At 47.2% G+C, this 23,134-nt stretch overlaps 2 protein-coding genes across 2 annotated transcripts in view; one reads left to right on the top strand and one right to left on the bottom strand.

Annotated features, from left to right (window-relative positions):
• THTPA (thiamine triphosphatase) overlaps positions 1-23,134 on the top strand; it is a 1,084,607-nt gene that overhangs the window by 495,957 nt on the left and 565,516 nt on the right. The gene's annotated exons all lie outside the window — the stretch shown is intronic.
• The window catches only part of ZFHX2 (zinc finger homeobox 2), a 394,460-nt gene that overhangs the window by 136,597 nt on the left and 234,729 nt on the right, over positions 1-23,134 (bottom strand). Inside the window, exons 7-8 of the mRNA XM_069633958.1 lie at positions 16,919-17,119; positions 15,715-15,838 (exon numbers count right to left, since the gene is read on the bottom strand). Of these exons, the coding sequence (XP_069490059.1) occupies positions 15,715-15,838; positions 16,919-17,119 (325 nt within the window). The remainder of the gene's footprint in view (positions 1-15,714; positions 15,839-16,918; positions 17,120-23,134) is intronic.

The following is a 23,134-nucleotide window of genomic DNA, read 5'->3' as shown; positions in this document are numbered from 1 at the left end:
CCCACGTATTCCTCATCAACCCTCCCATCCTACCCCACAGTACAGTTTACGTTTTCTTACACCTTCTTCTCACGAAGAATGTATCTGTCGTGGGGCACGCCTGGGTGTTCCTCCTATATATATTTATCAAAAAAACAGAACTGAAGCAACGGGCACGGCTCGAGCTATTTATACCATCGGTGACGTCGACAGAGTACAGAGTCCGTCGAGGGACATTCGACGCCATGACCTCGAGCACAGCGCCCTCTGCCAAGAAAATGTTTTTTCCGAAGCAGCGAAGCTGGAGATAACGATTTATCATAAAATGAGGAATACGTGGGAGGAACATCCAGTCGAAAGAACGTTACAGTTGCTAAGTAACTTGTTCTTCTACCCACTAAACATCTCACGAATGCCAGCAGCTTTCGTAGCGGCACTCCACAACACACGTTCGCCTGCGCAATTGTCCTCCCTGTCCCCTATCGTCGTCATCGCCCATGCCCTACCCCCTCCAGGACTCACCCTCGCTGCTCAGACTTTCGCTCTAGAGAGACCACGGATAACAAGACCATGCCGTCCACATTGGACAAAGAAAAATGACGCTGCAGCCGAACTACATTAAAGCATAAGATACATATACCTTACACCACGTCTGTGGACTAAAGCACAGCCATCCATCCATCCATGCACTATAGAGCGCAGCTATGGCTAGGCCATTTCGGTCTAGCAGCGCACAGAGCCGTCCACACTGAAACCCCTGACGTACCTCAACACCTCTGCCACTAGCATACAGCTACTACCAACAAAAATAAAATTTGGTATAGCTAGGCACACATTGAATCTTCAGCAATAGCACTCTATCCTAAACACCCAACAGCGCCCATCCACGTGCCCAACCTTTTGAGCACCTAAATCCTAAACCGGCGAAAATACACCCAACCATCTCTTAATCTAAACTCTTAGAACCTCCTACACACTGAACGCGGTCACTGAGGGGGTTCCAATCGCAAAGCGCATTCAGGCCATACAAATGGGGAAAGAGCGCTATATAAATAACAAATACAATACAATAACCTACAGTGTTATTCTGATTCAGGAATACTCTAGTTATACCAAAACTGTTACAAGTTAACCTGGTCACTGTATATGTTATTCTGTTTCAGGAATATTACACTTAAACTACCAAACAGGTAAGCACTTGACAACATATGTAACTTATTCTTCTCTCAGGAATGAATACAGTTACAACACTATTACTTTTCAGAACACGGTCAAAGGTAAGTAAATAACATATATACTTTTCAGAGGGACAGTCGGCTACTCATGGATAATAAAGAACTCTGGATACACATTTAGAATGGCAGCAAGCTATTCAGGGTGAGTAAAACCCTATTGGTCTTAAGCTCTTACACTCTTTTTATTATAGGAATAGACAGTTATACCAATACTACTTTTCAGAAGAGCGGAACACAATTGTAAGGTCAATAATGAACTTTGTGTACTTTTCAGAGGGGCAGAATGCACCTCTAGAATATATGAGAACTCTGTAAGGCTGTTTTAGAAAGACACTAAGCAGTTCAGGGTAAGCAAAACCCAATGTTCTACTTTTAGAATGGCAGAAGCTATTCCAGGTGATTAAACCCTATTGGTAGACTTTTACATTTACTCAGTTTCAGGAATAATAAATAAATACCAACTCAATTACTTTCTAGAAGAATGGAACACAATTCAAAGGTAAGTAAATAACTTCTTATACTTTTCAGAGAGGCAACAAGCAACTCAAAGGTAAGAGCTTAGTAACACTTTGTAACTTATTCTATAAGGAAGTACTTTGCAATACTTGTTATATGTTCTAGTCAGAGTCCATATACTTAAGAGTCCTTCCCTATTCTAAACAAAGCTACAATCTATCCTAGAGGTGGAAAAAGTCATTCTAACCCTCAAACCTTCGAATTGCCAAGGCAACCTTTGGCTATCCCAAACTATATCAAAGATGCGGCCAGAGACCTATCACCCTTCATATCTAAGCTCATCAATGCCTCATTCTCCACCGGTACTATCCCCTGCAACCTCAAGGAGTCTTGGGTCCTCCTACTACTCAAAAAACAATCACCGGACCCCTCTATATCCACTAATTACAGACCCATTACTACAGTTCCCTTCCTTCTCAAGATCCTAGACAAGGTAGCTTATATCCAAATACAGCAATACTTAGAATCCAACCACCTCCTAGGAGTCCGCCAGTCAGGCTTCAGACCCGAACACGGGACTGAGACAGCGCTGATCGACCTCAAGGCACAAATTGACACACTAAGAGACAAAGGCAAAACTGCCCTGCTACTGCTCCTCGACCTATCAGCGGCGTTTGACTTAGTAGACCACAAAATCCTATGCAACCACCTGGATTCAGCCGCTCACTTCTCACAAGAAGCAATAGGCTGGATACAATCATTCCTAAATAATAGGACTATGCGTGTCTTCTCTCCATCAGCCTCTGCAGACCCCATCCCTATTTCCTGCGGGGTGCCCCAGGGATCATGTGTCTCTCCCACCCTGTACAACATATTCACAAAGCCCCTTTTCGATGATCCTGATGGTCTTGGTATCGGGATCACCTACACTAATTATGCCGATGATACCCAGATCCTCATACCGCTGGCGGGAGATTATGACAAGGATTTGGCTTTGGTGAATAGAGTGTACCTCATCATTCAGGCATGGATGGCCGCCCATTGCCTATGCCTGAATGATGACAAAACTGAGATTATAATCCTTGGCACCACTACTAACATTAGCAAACTCAGTCACAACTATACAAGCTTCATCATAGATGGTAACACCATTGTTTGTTTGTTTGTTTGTTTATTTATCTGTTGTGCGCGCCGGAACCAGGGGTATCAGGGCACAGGTGAAAAGAGAACTTACAGCTTAGTTACAGAAGTAAAGGAGCAAGGTAAGGACAGGTTACATCGGCGTTACAGGGTGAGGGTAAACTGCATAGACAAGTATAGCGGCATATAGATGTAGACCACATGTAGCAATTTACAGATATTTACATATTAACAAGACTATGTCAAGATACATTGTATGCATTGTATGCAGGCAAGGCTAAGTTAGTGCAGTAGGAAAGTGTTGGTTACATGTCTTTCTCTGTGAGCCATTTAATTATACTCTTTCTGAATTTGATAAACGTTTGGTCAGATCTGAGAGTGTGTGGAAGGGAATTCCATAATTGTGCTGCCCTAACTGAGAAGCTGGACCCTCCAATGGTGGACAGTTTGAATCTTGGCACTTGAAGGCAGTTGGGGTTGGCTATTCTCGACGGTCTGATGGAGTTTTTTCTGGTAAATCATTCTGTTAGGTAGCGAGGTGCTTTGTTATTTAAGCATTTCTGTATGAGGGAAGCTGATTTGAGGTTGATTTTCCTTGGGTGGAGAGACATTTATGTTTCCTTCTTATATCAGAGATGTGTGCTCTTCTAGGGATGCTTAAGGCAGCCCTAAGAGCATTATTCTGTAGCACTTGAATTATGTTAATGGTTTGTTTGTTTGCCCCTATGCAGAGAGCATTACAATAATCATCTTTTGATAAGACAACTGACAGGAATTGTTTTCCTGCTCTTATTAGTTTGCATGTATAGGTTGTAGATGAAGCTAATGAATTTACCTGTTTGGTGAGGGATAAGGTTGAATCGAGGTAAAAGCCTAGGGTTTTTACTTCTCTGGCAACATTAATAGCATTCCCATCAATAATGAATGCCAAGTAATTAAGGTTAAGTTTTGAGATACGAGCTGCGGTGCCCAGAATGATGCGCTCTGTTTTATCATCGTTCAGACACAGGCCTTGGTTAGCCATCCATGCTTGAACGATGCTATAGACTCTATTCACCAAAGCCAGATCTTCTTCATAATCCCCCGTAAGTGGTAGGAGAATCTGGGTATCATCTGCGTAGTTGGTATAGGTGATACCCAGATTGTCAAGATCGTCAAAGTGTGGCTTGGTGAAGATGTTGTAGAGTGTTGGCGAGACGCATGATCCCTGGGGCACCCCACAAGTAATGGGTATCGGGTCTGCTGCGGCCGATGGTGAGAAGACCCTCATAGTCCTGTCGCTAAGGAAAGACTGTATCCAAACTATAGCTTCCTTTGAGAAGTGGGCCGCTCAGTCCAAGTGACTACACTGAACTCTGTGGTCCACCAAGTCAAAGGCAGCTGAAAGGTCTAGTAGGAGGAGAAGTGCTAGTTTTCCTTCATCTCTTAGTGAGTCTATTTGGGCCTTTAAATCGATAAGGGCTGTCTCTGTGCCATGTTGTGGTCGGAAACCGGATTGGCGGGCACCTAAGAGTAGGTTCACCTCGAGGAAGTTCTGAATTTGGTTCTGAAGTTCTGAATTTGGGTGTATGCTACCTTATCTAGGATTTTTAGTAGAAATGTAGAAATGGCACCGTGGTGATGGGCCTGTAGTTGGTGGGTATGTTCGGGTCCAGTGTTTGTTTTTTCAGAAGAGGGAGTAACCAAGATTCCTTTAGATTGCGCGGGATGGTGCCAGTCGTGAAGGAGGAGTTAATGAGTTTGGTGATGAAGGGGGCTAGATGTTACATCTTCCACGTCCACGTCCTCTACCTTACGAACTCCTATGTTTCCCACAGACTCACGTTTCCACACACCCACATTACGTAGCCCCCGACGCTTACCTCTGGGCGCGCAGACAAGGCGACACCAGTGCACTCGTAATGTCAGGGAGGTCCATGGCAGACTTGGTGTCTATCGCCCTTCTCTCCGTTGGCAATGCAATTGGAGGTTCCCATATGGCCGCAATCACCGTTGCCCATGTGGACCAGATCGTCACGTGAGGAGACCAAACGCAATCGGTATCACGTGACGATCCCCACGCCTCAACGTTCCTTGTTGAACATCACGTGACTTTCTCCAATGGTTTAAATGCACTCAGAAACACCGACACGGTGCTTCACAGCTGGTCTTTCTCTTGGACATTGCTACGCTTTGAATCTACCAGGAAACTTTTGGTTACTCGACAACGGTTTCGCTTAACGGATTGCTCTCTCTACGCCCTGAACTTGCCTTGAACTTTATCGGAACTCTTGGTTACTCGACAACGGTCTGCTTAACGGATTGCTTTCTCTACGCCCTGAACTTGCTTTGAACACTATTGGAACTTTTGGTTACTCGACAACGGTCTGCCTAACGGAGTGTTTTCTTAACCCTAAACTTGCCTTGATTAACTTTGGAACTCTTGGTTTACTCGACCACGGCCTGATTAACGGATTTTCTCCACGAACCACGATTCTTTGGAACCAGGCCCTATGGCCTTTCACTAGGCGTTCGCCTAATCAAGCACTTCAAATCCCAGTGCTTACCGTCATCAACCAGAGGTTGTGGAAACCTCTCCTAACCTGAGTTCAGGTCCAATCACTCTCCTTCTTTTCTGGGTGGACCCACAGTACATATACAGTGCACATAGGTAAGAACGTTTAGTTTCTATTTCTAGATACCCTGTGAATTGCATTTTGCCCTGTACTAATCCCTCCTTGCCTTACAGCGCTCAAAGGGTCCTTCCGGCAGTTCCTGACTCCAGCCTCGACGAACTACCACACCTGTGGCTCCAAGGATTGCACAGGCAGTATTCATATAATTGCCTGTGTGGTACTTGGGGACGGAGGTATTCATATCTGCACGACCGGCAACTTTGTAACAGACTGTGAAGCCTTCCCGGTTCGTTCAGACTATGAATCCCTCCGCCGGGGACCCTGTGACCGCGTTAATGCAGGCCCTAGAGACCCTTAGGACCGATATGGCCACTGCCACGACCGCCATTCACCACCACGTTGATGCCCTCCAGAGTACACGTTTTCCCTTGCCCGGTGATGACGATGAACCCGGTCCTGCCTCTCCAGCCCAGCCTGCCCCGACTTCAGCCCCCGTTCCCGTTCCCACTCCAGTGCTGCTCCCATTGACCCCCCCCTCTTGCTGCTCCAGAACGCTTCCAAGGTGAACCCCGGAAATATCGCACCTTCATAAATCAGTGTAAATTACACTTCTTATGCAAACCTCAGGCTTTCCCCGACTCCGTCACTAAGGCCGCCTTCCTTCTGTCTCATTTGTCCGGGGTAGCTGCCACTTGGGCAAATCCATTGTTGGAAAACGATCACCCTGCCTTATACGATTTCGATCTGCTGGTCGCAGAAATGGCAAAGGTATTCGATACCTGTTACAAGGCTCAGGCACGGGACTTGGAATTACTTGATCTCACACAGGGTAGGCAAACCCTGATAGACTATATCACCCGTTTTAACCAATTGGCCGCAGAAACTTCTTGGCCAGAGGAAAAAAAGGCGATTGTTTTCTACCGGGGCTTATCCAATGCCATGAAGGATGCTCTGTCGGTGGTTCCTGCTCTGCCTTCTGTTTTTTCGGATTTAGTTGATCTCACACTGCAGTTAGACGCCCGCAGATCCGAGCGGAAGGCAGAAGCGACATTTACTAGTCACTCTTCCCCGGCCCCTCCATCTACCAGTCCCAAACCCATGCAAATAGGCGGGGTCCGCAGTCCAATAACACCAACTGAAAGGGAACGTCGGAGGACAGATAACGCTTGCTTTTATTGCGGACTCAACGGGCACTATGTGAAAGAATGCCCTCGACGTCCCAGAAACAAGAATCCGCTTTTTCAGAAGGCTCGCCCATGAGAGAGGGGGCACCGGCAAGCCCTTCATTGACCCCCACTGAACCCGCCTTTGGTCCAATCAGACCCATAGTAGTGCAGGCCTTATTAAAACCAACCAGGGAAATCACACACACTGTCTATCCTGTGATCGATTCAGGGGCCACTGGCTGCTTCATGGACATCGCTTTAGCCCATAGTCTTAACCTACCGCTAATCAAAAAGGAGCATCCTGAGTCCATACAAGCAGTCGATGGCACGTCCCTGACTTCTGGCCCCATCAGTCATCAAACTGCCCCTCTTGAGGTGGTAATACAAGGCACACATAAAGAGACTCTGTCATTCGATCTCATCACTACACCGCAGTTCGGTATCATTCTAGGTATCCCCTGGTTGAGGCAATATAACCCTTTGATCAATTGGGGAACAGGTCACGTATCGTTTGAGTCGGAGTTATGTCAACATTTTTGCCTGATAGAATCAGACTCCCTTGTTTCTCCTGCCACGATTCTTGGCGCCATGGCCTCCTCCCGACTCACTGATGACACAGCAGAGGTTACCACATTACATACCGTAGGGGCCATCTCGGTTAGCATCCCTGTTGAATACCAAGATTTCCACATGGTTTTCGATAAGGCATCCGCGGAGGGTTTGCCACCGCATAGGGCCTACGATTGTCCTATTGATCTCATTCCAGATGCCCCCATACCAAAGGGGAGGATCTACTCGTTGTCACCTTCCGAGGAACAAGCCCTGAAGGATTACATACAGCAGGTTCTGCGTTTAGGTCATATCCGTCCCTCCTGTTCCCCGGCTGCTAGCCCCATTTTCTTTGTGCCAAAGAAGGAAGGTGTCTACGCCCGTGCGTGGACTATAGACAGTTGAATGCCATCACCATAAAAAACAGGTATCCTATTCCACTCATTTCTACGCTGTTAGATAAGTTAACAGCCGCCTCTATCTTTACCAAGTTGGACCTGAGAGGGGCATACAATCTGATCCGTATGCGGCGGGGGGACGAGTGGAAAACGGCCTTTTGTTCTCGACAGGGGTTGTTTGAGTACACCGTGATGCCCTTTGGGCTCTGTAACGCTCCTGCCACATTCCAATGCTTCATCAATGATGTATTATCTGACATTCTTGATGTATTCGTGGTGGTCTATTTAGATGATATCTTGATCTTCTCATCCTCTCTAGAAGACCATATCGGGCATGTAAGAGAAGTCCTCTCTCGCCTAAAAAAAAAAACGCTTTGTTCGCAAAACCTGAAAAGTGTTTGTTTCATTCTCAAGAAGTAGAGTTCCTGGGTTTCCACATTACACCCGGTGGGTTGACCATGAATCAGGCAAAAGTATGTGCAATCACGGAGTGGCCTACCCCCGTCAACCTCAAACAACTCCAATCGTTTCTCGGTTTTGCCAACTTTTACAGGCGATTCATCGCCGGCTTTTCTGCCATTGTTTCTCCCCTGACCGCCCTCACCAGCCCTCATGTCCCCTTTATCTGGACACCTGACCACCAAGAGGCCTTTGAGGCACTCAAGTCTAGGTTTGTTTCTGCCCCTGTGCTACAACACCCTGATCCGGAGGTGCCGTTTGTTGTAGAGGCGGATGCCTCCTCTTTCGCGTTAGGCGCTATTCTTTCTCAACCTTGTTCTGCTACTGGGCTTTTGCATCCTATAGCTTATCATTCACGGAAATTCTCGACAGCCGAGTTCCATTATACTGTAACAGAAAAGGAACTGTTAGCCATTAAGGATGCACTTCAAACCTGGCGTCACCATCTCATGGGGGCAAAGCATCAAACGGTGGTGTACACAGATCATAAAAACCTGCAGGATCTTGCCTCTCTGAAATGTGTGAACAGTAGGCAGGTGCGTTGGCATTTATTCTTCGCCGCATTCGATTTTGTGGTAAAGCATAGGCCAGCTCTCGCTCATGGTAAAGCGGATGCACTTTCACGTTCTCCTGGGGGAGTATCGCTTTCCACATTTCCAGACACATTATTGGGAAAGGGCCATGTCATCTGCCTATGTACACCAGCCCCAACCATGCTTACCACGATTAAAGATTGGACCTGCCAACACCCGCACATACTCACTGAATGGGACATTACACTCCAGGAGGGACTGCCATTCATTCAAGGGAAATTATTCCTCCCCACTAGCGATGTACGCAATCAAGCACTTGCCTGGTCTCATGATGCTGCCATCAACGGACATCCAGGGCAACAACGTACCTTGGAGTTATTTTGACGCTGGTGTTGGTGGCCGTCAATGAGAAGGGATGTAGCGAACTATGTAAACACCTGTGCGATCTGTGCCCAATGTAAATCACGCAGGGGACGTCCTTTAGGTTTGCTCCAACCTCTACCCGTTCCCCCCCAAACCTTGGCACACGGTCTCTATGGACCTTATCACAGACTTACCCCGCAGACAGGGGTATGATACCATCTGAGTCATCGTTGATTCTTATACTAAAATGGCCTGTTTCATTCCCTGCACTGGCGTGCCGTCAGCCCCGACCTTGGCCCGTTTGTTTTTTAGGTCTGTCTTTTGTCTTTTCGGCCTCAGACCGTGGAACACAATTCACGTCCTGTTTTTGGCGTTCTCTGACCAAGCTCCTGGGTATTGATGCCCGCTTCTCCTCGGCCTATCACCCGGAAAGTGATGGACAGACGGAAAGGGTGAATCAGGCTCTAGAACAATATTTGCGCTGCCTGACCCTTCAGTATCAAGATTCCTGGTTCGATCTGCTCCATCTCGCTGAATTCGCCTACAATAATGCATGGCACTCGGCCACCGGCTTTTCTCCTTTCTATTCCATGTATGGCCAACACCCACGCACCCTTCCACTTCCGGAATTTCCTTCTGCCACCCCTGCTGCTACTGCTTGTGCCCGCGATCTAACTAAGGTTCATGCCCAAACCATGATCCATCTCTGTGAGGCACAGACGGCTATGAAGAAGAAGGCGGACAGGAAACGAGCAGTAGCACCTGTGTATCATGTAGGGGACCAGGTTTGGTTGTCAACTCGCCACTTACACATCCCGGGCTGTCGCAAACTTCTGCCCCGCTTTGTCGGCCCCTACAGAATTGCTAAAGTCCTGAACCCTGTTGCCTTGCGCCTTGCTATTCCATCTGCTTGGCGTATACACCCGGTTTTTCATACTTCCCTCCTTAAACCATACCTTGCCCCTACCTGGGTTCATACTCCTCATGCTCCTGTTTCAGTCTCCACACCCGATGTCTTTGAGGTTAGTGCCATTTTGGGTTCCCGTCTGCACAGAGGTCGGCTCAGATACCTCATGGACTAGTTGGGCTATGGTCCGGAGGAGCGCTCTTGGGTTTCATCTCGGGACGTCCAGGCTCTGCTTCTTGTTGAGCGCTTGCATAGGGACCATCCCTCCTGCCCACGAGGTCGTGGGCCTTTGAGGGGGGACTCTGTTACATCTTCCACGTCCACGTCCTCTACCTTACGAACTCCTATGTTTCCCACAGACTCACGTTTCCACACACCCACATTACGTAGCCCCCGAGGCTTACCTCTGGGCGCGCAGACAAGGCGACACCAGTGCACTCGTAATGTCAGGGGGGTCCATGGCAGACTTGGTGTCTATCGCCCTTCTCTCCGTTGGCAATGCAATTGGAGGTTCCCATATGGCCGCAATCACCATTGCCCATGTGGACCTGATCGTCACGTGAGGAGACCAAACGCAATCGGTATCACGTGACGATCCCCACGCCTCAACGTTCCTTGTTGAACATCACGTGACTTTCTCCAATGGTTTAAATGCACTCAGAAACACCGACACGGTGCTTCACAGCTGGTCTTTCTCTTGGACATTGCTACGCTTTGAATCTACCAGGAAACTTTTGGTTACTCGACAACGGTTTTGCTTAACGGATTGCTCTCTCTATGCCCTGAACTTGCCTTGAACTTTATCGGAACTCTTGGTTACTCGACAACGGTCTGCTTAACGGATTGCTTTCTCTACGCCCTGAACTTGCTTTGAACACTATTGGAACTTTTGGTTACTCGACAACGGTCTGCCTAACGGAGTGTTTTCTTAACCCTGAACTTGCCTTGATTAACTTTGGAACTCTTGGTTTACTCGACCACGGCCTGATTAACGGATTTTCTCCACGAACCACGATTCTTTGGAACCTGGGCCTATGGCCTTTCACTAGGCGTTCGCCTGATCAAGCACTTCAAATCCAAGTGCTTACCGTCATCAACCAGAGGTTGTGGAAACCTCTCCTAACCTGAGTTCAGGTCCAATCACTCACCTTCTTTTCTGGGTGGACCCACAGTACATATACAGTGCACATAGGTAAGAACGTTTAGTTTCTATTTCTAGATACCCTGTGAATTGCATTTTGCCCTGTACTAATCCCTCCTTGCCTTACAGCGCTCAAAGGGTCCTTCCGGCAGTTCCTGACTCCAGCCTCGACAAACTACCACACCTGTGGCTCCAAGGATTGCACAGGCAGTATTCATATAATTGCCTGTGTGGTACTTGGGGACGGAGGTATTCATATCTGCACGACCGGCAACTTTGTAACACTAGATCTCTAGCAGCATCCTTGATCAGTTGTGCTGGGCATTGGTCACCTTTGCAATTGGAGGGTTTCAGCGCGAGAATCGTTTTCTCTACCTCAATAACTGAGACCTTAGAGAAATTAAATTGGGTATGTTCTATGGGTTTGGACTTCAGTGTTTTGTTCGGGGGAGCTTGTGTTTGGGCTGATAGTAAAGCTTTCTTTAGAGCTATTTTGTTTTGGAGCTTGGCCACTTTGTTAGTGAGTGCCGACTGTATGTCAGTACACCAGGTTTTATCTTTAATAGAAGTAGCTAAAGAAGTAAAAACTCTGGGATTCTACCTAGACGCCACACTCTCCTTCAATAAACAGGTCAGTTCCATGGCCTCTTTCACCGCCTACACATGTAGATTAATCAGAGCAGCCAAGCCCTTCCTCTCCACCAACAGTTGCACCACTTTGGCAAGAGCCCTAATCTTGTCAAAACTCAATTATTGTAGCGCCCTATATCTAGGGACTAACAAATACATCACAAACAAAATCCAGATCCTACAAAATAATGCTCTCAGAGCACCATTGAGCATCCCTAGAAAATAGCATATCTCCGACATAAGGAGAGCAAACCATTGGCTCTCCACAAAGGACATTTCTCTTAAAGCAGCCTCCCTCACTCACAAGTGCCTTAATAACGCTGCCCCACGTTACCTCACAGACAAATTCAAGAGACACTCCTCCAACCGCCCTACCAGAAATACCAATTCCAATCTACTCACCGTGTCCAGATTCAAACTCTCCAAAATGGGAGGCATCAGCTTCCCAGTGAAAGCAGCCCAGCTGTGGAATCCCCTTTCCCCATCCATAAGGGCCGACCAGGCCTACTTACTTTTTAGGCACAACCTCATTCACTGGATTAAGGAAAAAGACTACTAACTCCCAGACCACTAACTCCCAGCTTGCCGATCCCACACTTCCATACCCGTTACGTTTACCTTATATACCATCCTATTATGACCATCCGCCTCTCTGCCTTTTGACCGTCTAGGCATAGGCCATGCGTTCCATTCTGCCTATAACTGTATATAAATGTATGTCTAAATGTATGCCTTGTGTCTATTCTGTTTTTATTCATGTTTACCTGTACAGCACTGTAACCAAAGCTGAAAATCCTCTTGCTGCCTTCTGTGCCCTGATTTCCTCTGGTCTGCTGCGCATTATAAATAATAAAACAAACAAACAGCAGAAAAGGGGATTTGGGTGAAGATGCTATACCCTGCAGAATGGGTAAGGGTAATAAAACCGGTCTAGGTTTGCAAGGGGCAATCAGCGTATTCTGCACCCCACAAGGTTGTATGGTGGGTCCCCTCCATGTGATTCTTGAGGATGGGTGCTCTTGGAACGGATTACCGAGATATGTTCGAAGCAGAAATGACCGAGGGAGAAAAAAACAAAAGTTATTTTTTTGAAAATAACTCTTGGTTTTGTCTCCCAAGGCCATTTTGGACCACATGCTCCACCAAGCCCCTTACATTCTGGCGGCACACAGCAAAGTGTGCCGCCGCCACCTCTGCAATCCCCCTGCGACGCTGGTGCCCTTCACGCACATGGAGGGGATCCAGCGCCACAGGGTCCTTTCGTTTTTTAAAATTTTGATTTTGCTTGTCCCCGCTTTCCTTTTTATGGAAGCAGGGGACACCCCGGCAACGGCCAGGACCAGGAATGTCGATCAAGGGTAGAGGGGGGACACTCCCGCTCGACGTTTGTTTTCCCGTTGTTTTGTTCGGATTCCGTTAGAGCAAGGTTAGGGGGTGTCAGATGTGGTGCGGGTCCTACTCATGTTCGACAGGACAGGGAATATGGAATGTAAGATTGTGAGCCTACTGGTTTTGGGAGGCCCTGTGATCTAGGTGCAAGCGACCAACCGTCTGAGGCGGAAGGAAACCACAGTAGACAGGAGTCAATCACCCAGTTGAGACAGAGTGTTGCCACAGTGCCAGAAGCAATGTACTGGCCTGTAAGTTGAAAGAATGTGTTTTGGGATTGTAGAGACCCTGATCTGGTCCTGAGGTTTCTGCTTATCGATTTAACTGATTTTGTTGCATTTACTACCATTTTATTGATATTCCCTTGTCTGCCACATTTGTCCATGTACCGTTTTCTTCCTCCTGCTCTTTCCTCCATGTGCCCCATTTTTATTTTTATATCATAATGGAAGTGCATATTCTGTAGGGTAATAGAATGTGCATGTCATTATGGTTACTCTCGAGCACTGATTGTCAGCGTTGCATGGCATACAAGCATGGCAAGTGGTGCTCACAATGAAAACTAAACGCACTCACTTTGTATGGCGGAGTGGAAAAGTGCAAGGCAAAAGGTGGCGTACCCTGCACTTTTGCACTCTGCCGTGCAAATGAGTAAAATGTGGCGCCAGTGAGCCACCTACGTGTATATCAACACGTACCGGCTCCCCACTGCCAAATTGCGTTTTTAATGAACAGGAGTCCTGAAATTATCAATGCTATGGTTTGCTTTCAACATCATTCTGAAGACAATTCCGAATCCAACCACTAGATGGCAAGATTACGCAAAGTGTAAGAATCTTAAACAGGTTGTCTTTGTAAAATGCCCTGAAGGTGAATCATGGAGGGAAGGTCCCGGCCAGGGATCTGCAACCATTGGCTCTCTCCAGATGTTTTGAACTATGACTCCCATCAACACGAATCAGCATAGTCAATGGTGAGGGATCATGGGAGTTGTAGTGCAAAACATCTGGAGAGCCGCAGGTTGCAGACCTCTGGTCCAGTAAATGCCTCAGCTAATGTTCATTCGTTATCTTGCCATACAAAATCCCATTGTGAGGATATAAAAGCTAATATGAACCTGTTTAGAACGGTTATTTATTGTGTGTGTTCTGTCCCAGATATCTGCCCAGGGTTATGCCCTCTCCTATCCACCAACCCCAAATGGGCACAGTGGTTAACGTACAACCTGGTCCCCGGACCTCTTCCTGCCGCGTCCAGTGCATGACTTGACGGGCTGGCGTGATGACATTACTTCACACAGGGCTGGGATAGGAATGGGGCTGCACAATGGCAATCTCAGACAGTGGCATTGCACTGTCAGAACTTTGTTCGCCACTCACCTACCTTAGATGGTGCTATTTCTCAGCCGTGACTTAAAGTGTAGTGTAGTAACCAGAGACACCTGCCAATAGTAACTTCGCTGGCGTGGGTAGGCTCTAATTTAGACCCCCCTAGGTAAACATGTAGAGGTCACGACACATTATTATCCAGTATCTTTAAGCTCTGTTTGTACCTCCATGCTCTGCCCATTGAGTGGAACAGAGATGGGATAGGTTGGTAAGGACGTACTGCTTCCTGAATGGACACGTTGAGTGAATCGAGCCAGTATAGAAGTAAAACAAAAACGGAACCCGAGGAAGGCACAGGGGTAAGGGTGGTCTCCCCAGAAATGTGACAAACCTCCAGGCATTCCTTTAAGTGGCCACCATCTTGGCGGCAATTTGAAGCAGGTCCACCCCTCCCAATCAATTTGCCTCTCTAACGTTAATAACAGGTTCTTTGCGGCCTCTTTCTTTATTACCCCACCACAACCCCTTCCTCCCTTTTTAAACCCTTACCCCACCCCATATATACTTTTACTGTAAAATTCAATGTTTTCGTAATTTTGTATTCACTGAAAAAGTAATTCGTTATTGTGCATTCGTTATCATCACGGTATACCATTTTAAACATATGCCCAGTTTGTTGTTCTTTCCTTATAAATCAAATTATTTCTGTGTCCTAATTTCAGTGACTGTGTATGCTATTTTGTATGGTTCTGCAGTGGGTGTTTGAGGGGCAGCCTGGCTTTGGGGCCTCCCAGTCCCTGACTTCTCCCACAGTAAAAGGATGTGTCCGAGTTCTGTACCCTTTTTTGGGGACGACGGAGGGGATGTATGTATACTTTTAGAGCAAAATACAGAACATTTAACAAAACTGAACTAAATAAGGCAGGGTGCTGCACCCAGCATAAGAGTTCTATGTATGATCACAGCCCTCCTGTTTGTATTGTTCAACGTATTTGTTACTTCGTGCTCTGTTGTGCTGTACAGGTAAGTCATCGGTCCTATTTGGACAGTATAGTGCTGTGGGATTTTAAGATGTCCTCTTGCGTTTATGGTTGGTAAGATTGAGGTATTGCATACCCTTCATACCAGAACGTAATCCTGGCTTTTTGTTACCCTGGGCTGGACCCCGGCAAATGTTTTAAATGAGGTGTGGAGAGATGGTCCTCCTATGGCCCCTGAACAGCAGCAGATTAATCCTCCTCTCCCAACGGCTTTACTTTCCATTTTTAAAGGCACTGTAAACATGAGTATCCAATTTAATATGAAGAGGTCTATGAATCTGCCATCCCCGGCTCCACCTGTGCAAAGGAGTACACAAGTCCGCAAGAACTAAATCTCCAGATGTCACCCCCAGGGGGTCTGTCATAGTGGCAGGAACTGCACTCACCTTCGGGTACCTTGGGTTCCTCTGGTGCTTCGAATGAGCTTGATGTGTCAGCCGAGTCTCGGGCCTTTAGTAAGGTTGTACCAGGAAGAACTTTGGTGGGGAATGTCGGTTCTACAGCGGAGGCCTGATAAAAGAGAGTTAAAAGGTCACAGTCTGAAATATTGTAATCGTCAACAGGTCAGCTAATCGGGTGCAGTCCCCCACATCTTGGAAATGCCCCATCTGTGTCTCGCAGCACAGTGGGCCTCATTCTGAGTCGGGGCGGTCTGGTAAAAAAGTGCTTGTATCCGTGGATACCGGCACTTTACCGGACCGCCCGACTACGGATTTGCCGGTGGGACACCTGGGTTACCTCCAGCTAAATGCTAGAGCATTAGCTAGGTACCCTACCAGCCAAAAAAGCCCTCATTACTGCCATGGACAGAAAATCCCCTCATCGAATCCTATGGGACTCCATGAATGGGGATTTACACGTCCCACCTGCACTCGTAATCCGGAAGGCAATGCCGCTGGACTGAGTGCCGGTAAAGGTAAGTACCAAATGCCGGTATCCTGGCGGCTCTATCGCCAGGATACTGGCTCGGAAAGAGGCCCAGTGTTTGGTGTTAAGCAAGGGGGGTGGTATCATCCATGCACTCATACGTCTCCCGCAGCCCAGTATGGTGTCTGTGGTTGTTGTACTGCTGTCCTCCGTACCCTGTACATGCCAGATTTCCTGTACCATAGCATGGCTTTGAGTTGGTCGGGGGGCTATGTTGGTGGAGGCCCGGTCATCCATCTCATATAAAGGCTCCATCTCCTAGATTACGTGTTAGGGAATGCTGTGCTCTTGCCTTCAATCCCTCCGACATGCTCTATCTTCAACACCCCACACTTCTAAGAGATTATCTGATGCTGCCCTCTTAACCCCAGGCATGCTCTTTCACCAACACATGATGGTATTGGTTAGAAGAAGCTGTGTTGCAGGCGGTTCTGTTGCATGCCCTATTCCATACACCCACTCTGATGACGGTGTGCCAAGCTATCTCCCACACCTCATGTTTTTAAGGTACGTTGTGCTGCTGTGTTCTATATCCCACATGCTTTATCTTCTGTATAACATGGTGTTTGGAATGTTGTGCTGCTTTTATTCATGTACTGTCTGTCCTTTCAAGACACAATCATTTCGGGCTAGAGTCATGTAAAATACACATTGCTGTCTTACCACTAGCAGAAGTCGCTCCACGCACTCAGACACCACGTTGTGAATGTGCGTCAGATGGAACCTCAAGTTGGGCCGCCCCATGAGCTGCTCCTGACACAAGGGACATCGAAACTTGGGCTGCACTGCATGCTGGGAGACAGTATGGCTGCGCACCTGCTCTGCTGCTGGGCTGACAAAACTGCAGTAGGGGCAGCAGAATACCTGCATAAAAAAGACATGCTAAAAGACCACTTGTTCACAAACAGGGCATGGGTGACATAGCATCTGACAATCCTAGTAAACAATACTGATGTCAGTGAGCCGACACAACCACCAAGATTGCCAGCAGAGCTACAAATAACTCAATTTTTACCAAAAGCAATGAATTTTGACACTCAAGGTGAAATAACATTTTACTGGAGCAACCTTTGCATTTAAAGGAGTAATATGTTGCTCCCATGCCTTAAACCCATCCCTGGCAACACCAATATTAGCACCGCCAGCCCCAATTACCACAGCTCATTTTGGGCCAAGACTACTAGGCTATCGCTACAGCAGCCTAGGATTAGACCTTCATCTCTTTGAGGTAGGCTGGGCACATTTGTCCAAGAGATTGTCAGTTCCGATCTGGGCAGGGACCACACTCGCATTTAGCTCAGTATATGTTTTCTTAGAAGACTCAAACCCCCGTGGAAATGAGGGATATGTACCCAGCTGCCCCAGCCCTCAGTTTAGCTCTCTTTTCTGTAGATAATATATTCAGTTTGAGCTGGAGCTGAAATGGTCTGTATGCAGATACCCTAGCACAGTGGTGCCCAACATGCGGCCAATGGGCTGAATGTGGCCCTTTACGACATTATTTACGGCCCTCCAAGTTACTCGAGTTTAATGATGAAGTGTTGCCTCGCCCAGTCACTAAGTCTGTAATGTCAGGTGTGGGAAGCCACTCTAGTCCACTTTTTGCATCACAAAAGTGCACTTAAAGTAAATTTGTTTAACTTAAATTCACACACCGTTGCCCCTACCCACCCGCTCATTCCCATTGATAGTTCGGCCCACTGTATGGGACTTGTATCGTAAATTCGTCCCTCCAGCGAAATCAGTTGTGCACCTCTGCTTAGAGAGCGCGGGAGGCTTGGTGAATTCCTTTGGAGCCATCAGGCACTCCAACTGTCCACCCTGACTTTGCACTCACTGTATAATAATGTGCTCCCCCGAGCCCGCTAGTGGACTAGTACTTCACTCTTCCGTGGAATAGATCCAGTGTAAATACAATTGTATGTTCAAACACCTGTATTTCCAGTTGATTTCAAGTTTTGGCATATTCTTCCTTTAACATTACATTATACCCACATTATGTTTGTATGTAGAGGAAATATACTACAGTAATAATCATTACATTTTTTAAGAAAATAAATTGTATTTAACAATGGACTTAGTCAATTGAATAATGCAATACTAGTCCACTAGAGGGTTCTGGGGGGGGAGGGGGAAACATTATTACATTCATGCATGAAGTTATTTGAAACGTTTACATAAAACAATCATAAATATTGGGGAGAGCGGCCACCTGTGATATTTTTTAATACACTTTGCCCATTGCTGCCAAATGGCCTCATGTCATTTGTCTAACAAGTTAAGCCGGTCCTAACGTTTCACTATGGATTCTAAGTGCCACCGTTTCGTTTTCCCCATTGTAAGCATGTGCCTACAAGTCCAGTGTCACACATGACATGAGGTCACTTGGATGTGTTTCAGGTCCTAATTCCTTTTACTGTGGTTTTTTATGTCTCTTCCACTTAAAATGCCTGCCCTCTGTCTCCCGAGGGCTGTCCTTGAACATAATTCAGTTTGTAATGTACTAGCTACAAGCCGCTAGCATAATATACAGTAACCTATGTTGCCCCCTTCCCCTCTCGCTCCCTAACCACTCGCGTTGCTTTAAGACGGCATTGGGTCAACCGTGTTATACAAGTACCCAATATAACACAAACCACATTTTATTGAAGGTTTATAAAGTGCGGCCATAGGGCGATTGTTATACGACAGGGCATGGAATTATGCAACAGGGCGTACGGGTTACATATGGCCAAGTGAATGTTTACACAACTCTAGCAAATGTACAGATAGCGTAGGGCACAGAGAAGTAAGTACTGATGTGGAGCGGTGGCAATGGGTGTAGAGGGTTTACTTCCGGAAAGTATTTAATGGGGTTAGGGGCAGTGTCACTGCCTGGCAACATGATCACTGCTTACATCCCGAATGGAAGTATGAAAGCAATACCACAACCCCTAACACGGAGCCGCTTTGGCTCTGGGACGAAGGAATACCCGTGAGAATATCACGTTTCGGGCTCGGGTTGGGGTGAACTGTGTAAAGAATATGTGGAGGTATTCCGCAGATCCTACATCTTAAATTATATTCTTTGTTTCGCCGGCTTTGAGGGCTATTTTTAAGTGTTCATCTTTTATACGATTTAGTGCTAAAGCGATGGGTACTTTTCGGGTGTGTGCACGCAAGTTTTTAGCACTCACACTCACTGTAGTTAGTGCCATTGCCACCCCTCTTCCAATATGTTCGATTTCAACGCTCGGCCGCATGCAACAGGCAGGGGAGGTTAAGCAGACATGGAGAGTAAACAGATGACAACTTAAAATGAAGTTTCAGGAACAGCCTCCCCTCCCCCTTACCCTCCGGACCGGCGGCAGGATCATGGCTACGGCCGCAAACGTGACATCACCATGCCCAAGTGGTCTGGAGAAACGGGGGTGGGACGTAGCGAAATGGCTAGACGAGGAAGCGACACCAGTGGTGGGGGCTCGGCCTGGTAGTCTATCTCCGGGAATGGAGTCCCGGCCTGCCTTCTTTTCTTCCCCGGTTGCGCCGCCCGGGCCTGTCCAGAGTGCCACGCCGCCTCTCGGGGCTGGCGCTTTGTAAGCTGCGCCCAGCTGACGTTTTTACGGTCGATCCTTCGGCGCCGCTGCGCTTTTCTGCTGTTTGTTTCGCTTTTCCGGCACTCTCCAAGCCCAGAAAAGGCCTCGCTGAAGTTTGTAAACAAAACCCAGAGCTCCCCCAGCGGCCCAGGCCTGCCCGGGTCTACACCACTTCACTGGGAGAGGCCCGGTAGGAGGAGAGTCGCGAGGAGGGGGGTTAGGAGGGGGCAGAGGAGAAGCAGAGATAGGAGGGAGAAACAGGGGAGGTATGAGAAAAGAAAGTAGTGAAAGGGATAGTGAAAATAGGAGAGAGCAAGGGGGAATTGACGAGGAATGGCAGGAGAGATCGTATGGGCAGGGGAGAGATATGTTTAGAGAGGAAGAGAGAAGATAGCGGTAACCCGAGAGTGAGAGAGGCTGGGCTAGACTACATGGGCTACGGAGGGTAGTGGAGTTAATGATGAGAGAGACAGTCGAGGGGCGATGACAGGGTTGCAAGATGGGGGGATTCTCGAGGGAAGAGACGGCAGTTAAGGAGGAACAGTGAACTGATAGGCAGAGGGCAAGATAAAGAGGAAGGGAAAAGTGGGGGAGCAAGATGAGGTAGCACAGCTCTCAACTAGCCTGCTTTTGGCTGGTGTCCCTCACCTTGCAAGCAGCTGAATCACCCGCCAAGTCCCTCATGCGCCCATTCACTTTCTCACCCACCAAAAAGAAAATCTGGTGTTCTCACCCGCCTTGGTGACACAAAAGTTTGGGAGCTATGAGGTAGGGAGATGTTAAAGGTTTTTGTACCGCACACTGATGCCACTTGTGTAGTCTCCAGGCACTCAGGGGGATGTGTAATGCAAGGTTGGGGGGTAGGTGGTTAGTGGGGTTGCCCGGGAGAAGAGCAAGAGAGCTGTGATGTGCTGTTAGCAGCTTCAGTTCGGAAACACATTTCACTCAGCTCAGCATAAATGTCATTTTCGGAAGTTGGGTACCGTGTGCTGTTGTGCGAGGTCTATGTGTGGTTTGTTTTGTTGTTGTGGTGTTGTGAAGTACGTGCATATTGTGATGCTGTAGAGGTCTGATTGTGTTAAGTTCAGAGTTTGCGAGGTTTATTAGTAGTGGTTGCTGATGAGAGTCCTGGTAATCCAGCTAAGTGCCCCACATCACCCACTCTAGGAATCCATCCAACTGCGCCCCACCCCCTCTGAAAAAAACGGGTGCACCAGTACCCCCACCCCAGGAATCTATCTAAGTGAATCATACCTCCCCCCCCTGAAAATTCTGTCCAAGTGCATCACATCTCACACCCCCGAAGTTCAGCAAGCTGCGCCACAACTCCCACCCCTGAAATCCATCCAAGTGCGTCATACCTCCCACCACAGGTGTCAATCTGAGTGTGTCACACCTTCCACCATGCCCTGAAAATCCATCCAAGTACAACAAATATTTATCCCCCAAAGCCACCCAAGTGTGTCAGATTTCCTGGCCCTGACATCCATCCAAGTGCATCACAATTTCCACTTTTGAAATCTGTTAAGTATATAAAATTTCCTACGCATGAAATTCCTCTAACTGCGTCACCTGTGGCAGTGGTGATCTTTGTTTCCCTTCTAGTTGCCCTTTCTGGGTTTTGCCTGGATTTTCACCTCAGTGGTCCTAATTCCCAAGCTTCTCAGGGATTCATTATGCTGTCTGAATTTTATTTTATTTTAACACAGGCCCTATTTCTAGCTAGGCGATGTGTTCACTAGTCTCAGGAGATTCCGCAGGGAACGGTTAGTCGTATTCTTTGATACCCTACTGGAGTTGTCTGTTATCTATTGGGGAGGGCCTGATTCCTTAATCTTGTTCACTTGTTGGTCCTCAGTGGTGGTACGCCTAGGCCGAGAGTTTCCCTTCCCTGATTTTCCCTCCCCCGGTTTCTCTTGAGTCTCCTTCCCTGGCCTAATTGTGTCAGGCCTGCCTGCTTCTCCTGTTTCTTAGTAGTTCCTCTTTAGGGGGTGGGGAGGGGGCCTCTGTGTTTAAGGTCTCTCTTCCCAGTCCTATCCCTCATTCCTTTATTGTTTTCGGATTCCTTTTCCGTTTTCACTGGTTGGCCGGTTGTAGGGTGTGCGTGCGCTGTTCAGTTGGTATCATTGTGTTCGGAGCTGAAGAGCCAGGTTTTTCTGAATTTTGTATCGTCCTCCATATTTCGTATTTCCCTGGGAAGGGAGGTCCAAAGTTTCACGGCTAGACGGGAGAATGCTGATGCACACAGTTTTTTCTTTGTGTATTTTTTGGGTTCTAGGCGGATGTCATTGCAGGATCTCAGGGTTCTGGTTTAAGCTTGTAGATGAAGAGTTTCTTTCAAATGAATTCCGCTCCTTGGCCGTGTATTGCTCTGTGCGTTATGCACATTGTTTTGAAAGTGATTTTTTACCGGGAGCCAGCGTAACAGCCTAACTGCTGATGTGATGTGGTCTCCTCTGTTGAGTTTAAGAAGCCTGGCTGACTCATTTTGTATTTGGTAAAGTCTCCTTAGTAGGTAGTCTGGCATTTCAAGGTATATGCTGTGAGCATATTCTATCATGGACATGATGAGGGATATGATGGCCAGTGTTTTGTGTGTTAATGAGAGGAATGGTATAGAATTATTTTAAGCGTTTGTAAGTGGAAGAAGCACTTCTGGATTATCGTATTAACTTGGGGTTCTAGTGTTAACACTTTGTCCATGATGATTGCAAGGTTTTTTTTACAGCTGCAGATGGTGTCAGCGGGTTTCCCAGTTCTATGGGCCATGGCATTAGCTGATTGTTTCTTCTGTCTTCAGGCGTAATCATGATTTCGGTTTTGTCTGGGTTAATTTTGAGTTTGTTGCTATTCATCCATTGGTAGAGCTCCTTGAGAAACTCTATTAGGGGTGCGTTCTCTTCTGGTATGTCACTGTATTTGAAGATGATTTGTGTATCATCTGCATAGTTGTAGCATGTTAGACAGTTTTTTAATGAGGTTGTTTAGCAGTGTCATGTAAATGTTGAAGAGTAGCAGTGATAGTGATGAGCCTTGGGGTACTGCGCAGGTGGTCTTCCGAGGTGCGGATTTGAAGGTTTTAACCAAACTGTTTTTGTTCTTTCCGAGAGGAAAGATTTGTTCCAGAGCAGCGCTGTGTCATTCAGCATTATTTCTTCCAGTCTTTTTATTAGGATGTTGTGGTTGACTGTGTCAAAGGCAGCTGAGAGATCGAGTAATATCAACTGATTTGGTGTTGGAGTCTGCATTCATCTTTAGATCGTTCCATATTGAGACTAGTGCTGTCTCCGTTACTCTCAAGGGT

The sequence above is a fragment of the Ambystoma mexicanum genome, chromosome 13 (genome assembly GCF_040938575.1).
Source record: "Ambystoma mexicanum isolate Mex_15411 chromosome 13, UKY_AmexF1_1, whole genome shotgun sequence".
NCBI lineage: Eukaryota > Metazoa > Chordata > Amphibia > Caudata > Ambystomatidae > Ambystoma > Ambystoma mexicanum.
Note: the sequence above shows the minus strand (reverse complement) of the source record. Positions and strands in the feature narration are given on the sequence as shown.